General features: G+C 37.9%; 1 protein-coding gene across 1 annotated transcript; it reads right to left on the reverse strand.

The window, feature by feature from the left end:
* Positions 1-6,087: 6,087 nt before the first annotated feature.
* Positions 6,088-6,648, reverse strand: LOC110720228. The gene has a single exon (XM_021899233.1). The coding sequence runs from the start codon at positions 6,646-6,648 to the stop codon at positions 6,088-6,090; it is 561 nt and encodes a 186-aa protein (XP_021754925.1).
* Positions 6,649-7,010: the final 362 nt, after the last annotated feature.

Consider the following 7,010-nt stretch of genomic DNA (forward strand, 5'->3'; position numbering starts at 1 on the left):
CCCGCGGAGTAATCGTGAGTCTCGGTCTTCGGTAAGACGTCGGCATCAAGAAGAGAGTATTTCCCGTGCTATTTGTTCTTGGAGTGTAGCGGGTGTTAATTTGCAGCTTGTGAGGGAAATTTTGGCAGAGGATTCTCCTTCTTTATCGTCGGTTGATGATGAGGACATTGATTTGGAAGAACGTAATATTAAGCAGTGTCGTAGGAAGATTTGCGATGGCCATTACACTGCTGCAGTTCGGGTTCTTTCTTCTTCAGGCGTTGAACCTTATAATGACGCCACTCTTGCAGATTTACAGTCAAAGCACCCTTCATCTCCAGCTCCATCCTTGCCTTATATACCTATTGATCACCTTCATCTCGTTACGACTTCTGCCGTTGTTTTGGATCGGATTAGGAGTTTCCCTCGTGGCACATCATGTGGTAGGGATGGTTTGCGTGCTCAACATCTTATGGATTGCTTGAGTGGTGCAGCTGTGGCAGTCTCAGATGAGTTGGTTAAATCTATTACTGGGGTGGTTAATCTCTTTTTAGCTGGGAGATTTCCTATGGAATTAGGAGAGTACATTGCTCGTGCTCCTCTTATGCCACTTGTCAAGCCCGGTGGTGGTATCCGTCCTATTGCTGTGGGTATGGTTTGGAGGCGTCTCGTTTCAAAGGTGGGTGCTGTTATGGTTGGTCAGTCTTTAGGGAGTTACTTTGATGGCCTTCAATTTGGTGTTGGGGTTTCTTCAGGTGGTGAGGCAATTCTTCATGCGGTGAATCGGTTGATTGAGGACCGTGGTTCTGATGTTGGTCTATCTATGTTGTTGGTGGATTTTCAAAATACTTTCTATCTGGTTGATCGCTCGGTCATGTTACGTGAGGTACGTCGTCGTTGTCCGGGCATTTCGCGATGGGTAGAATTCTTCTATTCTAATCCAGCCAGGTTGTATTATGGGGACCATACCTTATGGTCATCTCAAGGGGTGCATCAGGGTGATCCCCTTGGTCCTTTGCTTTTTTCTTTGGTTTTACAACCCCTGGTGTGAAAAATCAGAGAGACTTTTAATGTATGTCTTCAGGCTTGGTATTTAGATGACGGCACGATTATTGGTGACACTTTGGTGGTAGGGCAAGTTCTGCAGTTGATTATGGAGGAAGGACCTCGTTCTGGGTTATGTCTTAATGTGGAAAAAACTGAAGTTTTCTGGCCTACAGAAGACCCTCGAAGCAGGCTGGTGGGTGTCTTTCCACCTAATATTGCTCGACCTTTGCGTGGTGTTGGGTTACTTGGAGGTCCCGCTAGTTCCGATTCTGGTTTTAGTGGTGAGCTTGTGATGCAGAGGATGACCAAGACCATTGCCCTTATGGATAAGGTCGCTATGCTCGATGATCCTCAGTGTGAGCTGTTGTTACTTAGGGCATGTACTGGAGTTTCAAAACTCTACTTTGCATTACGTACTTGTCCTCCTATTTGAGGTGGCTCAGCGCACTTTTGATACTGCTCTTCGATCTTCCTTGGAGCGTATTGTTACTGCTTCGGGGCCTGGGTTTGGTGATTGGCAGTGGAGACTTGCCACCTTACCATTTGCGTTTGGAGGGCTTGGTGTTTATTCTACAGGTGATGTTCGTCACTATGCTTTTCTTGCTTCTCGGTTACAGTCAGCTGGGTTGCAGACACAACTTCTTCGGCATGCTGGCATTGTTGGTCTTGGACGAGCCTTTGAGGGTGCGTTGAGTCTGTTTAATGGAAAAGTGGAGTCTGACATTTTGAGTAATCCTACTGAGGTTGCTGCCCCTAAACTCATGAAGAAATTGGCAGATATATATTTCACAAAGGTTACCGCTTCTGCAGAATCTGCTTATTCTTTAACTCCTCGACAATCAGCATTATGGAAATCACAGCAGGGTGATCACACCTCTACTTGGCTTCGGGCGGTTCCTATTTCAGGGTTGGGTCAGACGATGAACGCCAAGACTTATCGCTGTGTGTTGTCCTATCGGTTGGGTGTTCCATTGTTCTCTATCTCGACGTTGTGCTCTGCTTGTTCGAGGGTTTTTACTGGAGATATTTTTGGTGATCATGCGGTGTCTTGTGCTGGTATTGTGGGTATTAAACATCGGCATAATGTTGTTCGGGATACCCTTGTTGATGTTTACTATCGTTCTGGGATTTCAGCGAGAAAAGAGGTTGACATTGGGTTGGTTGGAGGGAACGACGAGGCCCTCAGACCCGCGGATGTGTTACTTTATTCATGGGATTGTGGTCGCGATGTCTGTGTTGATTTGACAGGGTCTTCTCCTTTGACACAGTCAAGGCTATTTGACTTCATTCCTGGGCGGGTTGTGGCTGATGCAGCTCATCGGAAGCGGGTTAAGTATGAGGCTAGATGTGAGGCGATTGGATATGGTTTCATTCCCTTCTCCTTTTCTTCGCTTGGGGAATTAGAGAAAGAGGTTGTTGCGTTTCTGAAGCGAATTCAGAGGTTCTCAACAACGCAAGACATTGGGGCTCGTGCTGCAGCTCATATCTTCACTAGGGTAGGATTTTGCAATAGCTAGAGGAGTGGGGGGCCAGATTGTATCTCGGCTTCCCACTAATTTATTGTAGGTTGTATGACTTTTGTTTTTGAGATATAATAATAATAATAATAATAATAATAATAATAATAATAATAATAATAATAATAATAATAATAATAATAATAATAATAATAATAATAATAATAATAATAATAATAATAATAATAATAATAATAATAATAATAATAATAATAATAATAATAATAATAATAATAATAATAATAATAATAATAATAATAATAATAATAATAATAATAATAATAATAATAATAATAATAATAATAAGAAGAAGAAGAAGAAGAAGAAGAAGAAGAAGAAAATAAAAAAAATAAAAAAAACATTTTTTTATTAAAAAAAAAAGGCGCCGGAATCCGGCCACTTTTGGCCGGGAATTTCTTGTATGGTGCTAAGTGCACCCATGCTAATACTTTAGGGTGCTTTGACTATTTTTCTTAGTTTAGGGTGCTGAGTGCACCCAAGCCAAAGTTCAGAGTGTTGAGGCCAATTTTGCCTAAAATTTATATATAAAATAAATTTACATTGAGGATTCTGAATTAAAGGCATGGATATATGCAGGAATCTTTGTGTAATATGATATGTTAAAAAGCTAAAAGCCCCTCTGTTTTAGTAAAAAATCAGGATTCTGAATTGATATGACTGATTTCACCAAAAAGCAGATCAAGTCCATTGCATATTGTACAATAATGAGAAATGTGTATATCATACTCCTTGAAGATTTCACAATAAATTTTTTGTATTAGAAAATTAAACCTGTGTACTAGTATATAAAATTATAAGGGTGACATAACCCAAAGATTTAAAATAATCCTTGGGTTATGTCACCCTTATAATTTTATATACTAGTATATAAAATTGCAGACAGAGTCATAACCCAAAGATTTAAAACAATCCTTCACCCTTTTTTTTTGTAGTTGTGAATAACTTTTTCATTCTTTGTAGGAATCAGAGTGTTCGGTTCTACCCCATAAAAGGATCCGGTTCACAACCGGATCCTTTGCTTATTTTTTCAAAGGCCACGTCTCCAAAGGATCCGGTTGAAAACCGGATCCTATACCCCCCTAAAAATCGGATCCTAATTAGGGGGGTTTTTGTACTAATGATTTATCAAAATATCAATTATTTCTTGTTTTAAAGCCTTATTTATTTCTTTGGATGTTATGAGAGTTAATTTTTATCAACTAGTAACCCCCTTTTTTATGAGCTTTTAATGGTGGTTATTCTTGTAACATATATTCAGTTACAAGTTAATATGGAAAGTCTGAACAATTGAGCCGGGCACAAGCACAAATCTTTGGGTCAGTGCAGCTTCCATAACAGTCACATCCACTGGTAGGCAAAGGAATCTTCACATTGTTCGCAACTTGGATAGATTTGCAGTACTTAAAACCTATAATTTGCCATTCCAATTGAATATAAGAAAGCTGAATACAAAAAATTTGAATCCCATGGATGTATTTTTTAAAACGTTATACCTCAATATTCACTTTATAGGGTTTGTATTTGGGGACTATAGAGTACTTGAAACGGCACACACTCACATTGTTACATTTTTAAACATAATAATAATAAAATTAAAAAAGCACTCTGACCCGACGGGTTAACCCGACCCGACCCGACCCAAATTTGACATGCCAATTTTCGGGTTAAATGGGTTGGGGTCAAAATGGGTTTCGAGTTGAAAAATTGTTGTCAAAACCAAAAAAACGGGTCGGGTTTTGGTTGGGTCAACGGGTTAGGTCAAATTTTGACAGGTCTAACTACAACACGAAGCAAATCGTATTGCGGGGTAAGCAGGTCAGGGGTTCGAAACCCTTGTAGCTGTTGCGTTTTATGAATGATTAATAAGTAAAGTTTTTTTAAAAAAAAGCCATAAGCAATTTCCCTCTCCTCACCTCATTGCTCGACATTCTCACTTCTCATATCATTCTTCTTTTCCCCATTATTCTCTCAATTTTGCCAAAAACTTCAATCCAAATCGCCACAAATCTTCACATACTTACGTTTGGAGCACTCCTCTTTGATTGTGTGGCAATTCTAGGGTAAGTCATTAGTTTAAATTGCATTTCGATTGGAATATTCTAGGGTTTGAATTTTAAAATCAAATTGGGGTTTTGCTTGTAGTTTGTTTTTGCTCAATATTTTTGCGTGATTATGCTCTATGATGCATGTGGATTATGTATATTGATATTTAAGTATGTTTAAGCTTATTTATCTTGGATTAGATTGCTTAAATAAGTCGAGATTCCCTCCATTTGTGCGAAAATCTGTTCGAAATTATGGAGGAATTTTTCTTGAATTTTTTCTTAAATTTTGGCTTAGTTTTGATGCATTAGTGTTGGTGAATTGATCTTGGTAGTTTAAGCTTGGAATTTTGGCATGATTTATTGCTCAGTTGTGCTTAGAGAAAGGTTTGAAAACTGCCTGTTTTTGCCATAATTTCGCTCAATCTTGCTTGTTTATTGTTGTCAAAACATGCTTGAATTTTCTCACATATGTATGACAATTTGGCTTAAACTTGAGAAAAGTTATTAATGGTTGGAACCATGGTTTTCATTGCAATGATTTATGATAGTATTAAAACATTATTCTTTTGCCAAACTTACAATGTAATATGCTTAGGGAGTTGTCTTGGCCGAGTTATCTTGATACCTTGAGTTTGTTTCCATTGCAAGCTAACCTTAGAACATTATTCTTGATTGTATATGTATAAATTGTGCAAAGTGGTTATCTTGAATTTATTAAGGATTTGTGTTTGTAATATTTTAGAGGAAAAATACACCTAAATAAAGCTAAGGCTTTGACGGTTCAATTCAATGAATTCATTGGTACAATATTATGTGACTCAATCTGTAATAAGAAAACAAAGTTGTTAGAATAGTCCCTTGTTATTATTATCATGAAGAATAAAAGCATTTTGTTTTATTCATATTGGATTAATTTTGTTTATGTTTGCTTGGTATCCTACTCTTTTCATACATGGTTTTTTATGGGTGGGGGTGTGGGTTTGGCAATGTTGCCCTAAGGTCCTTTTATCTCTCTCTTATTCATTGGTCAATGTATTTTGTTCTTGTGTGTTCTGCTGTTGTTTTTCGATCTGTTTCTACTGTTGTTCTATTACTGTTATTGTTGTTGCTCTGTTCTGTTGTTGTTGTTGTTGTTGTTATTGTTGTTGTTGTTGTCGTCGTCGTTGTTGTTATTTCCCTCCTCTTCAACTGTGCATTTGGCATTAGTAGTAGCAGCAATAGATTTGGTGAGAAGTGCTTTTGCATCTGCAACTGGGAGGGACATTTACACTGTAAGTTTTTACTTGTCAATTTTATATTATTTTCTTCGGAAAATTCTGAAGTGCCTTGTGTTTCGTTCTTGTGGGAGATGACTCTCGAAATGCTTTAAGACTATTTTTCCTTGAATAAGATCATGTGATTGATGTAAAATGTGAGCATATATGGCTATTGTAGTACACCCAGTTTTTTTTTTTTATGCAAACAGGAAAAAGCATAAATTAATTAGTGTTTACAAGCTCTTTTAGGTACAGCTCTTCAAGAAGTCCTGAAGGACTCACAATACAAGCAGTATATTCATTTACATTGATAGTAGAATTGTGCCTACATGATTTTGCCATTGCATCCGCCACTACATTGGTGTTTCTGCTCCCATATTCAACTTTCAGCCTCATGTTTCTCCTAAGCAGCTCCCTGCATGTTCTTATCAAACCAGACAGCTCACTATCATAGTGTACATCATATGCGATTAGGTGAATAGCCACTTTACAATCAGAGGAGATCATGACATTAGACCAATTCTTATCCATAATTAAACTTAGTCCCTCCCAAAGAGCCCATAGTTCAGCAGACATTGCAGAATTTGCCCATCTCTTGCATTGACCACCCATTATCCATTCCCCTCTTGAATTCCTAACCACCATAGCAATCCCAGCAGGAGAGATCCTATCTTTGAAAGAAGCATCAACATTCATTTTATACCAATTTTCATAAGGTGGATCCCACATTTGGTTTGGGTTCCCAAGTAAGTTGGCTATTGGTTGTGCTGCCTTAAACTCCATAGCTAGCCTCTTCGCTTCATTAGCTATTACTCTAGTAGTACACCTAGTTAGGGTTTATAATTCACTAATTTGGATTTGCTATAGTTAGGATCTAAGTTCACCGGTTAGTATTATGCTATGAATTGTCGATCTCATTATGCTTTTTGTTGCCTTTATGATTATTCCTTTTCCCTTTCTCCTGATATTGATGCTTATACTAAACTTCACATTACTTGAAATTATCTTTATAAGAGTAGCATCATGTCTAAATTAAACCAGCGCGAGAGCATAATAGCAGCCCTTGGGGATCTCCACATTGTGCGTTATCTGTGTGTATTTGGTTTAATGATGCTAAATCTAGGTCATTATACTCAATATAGTGT

The sequence above is a fragment of the Chenopodium quinoa genome, unplaced genomic scaffold, assembly GCF_001683475.1.
Source record: "Chenopodium quinoa cultivar QQ74 unplaced genomic scaffold, ASM168347v1, whole genome shotgun sequence".
NCBI classification, from domain to species: domain Eukaryota; kingdom Viridiplantae; phylum Streptophyta; class Magnoliopsida; order Caryophyllales; family Amaranthaceae; genus Chenopodium; species Chenopodium quinoa.

What these genes read in the sequence shown, in the direction of transcription:
- LOC110720228 (XM_021899233.1), bottom strand. Translation starts at nt 6,648, where the DNA reads ATGGAGTTTAAGGCAGCACAACCAATAGCCAACTTACTTGGGAACCCA.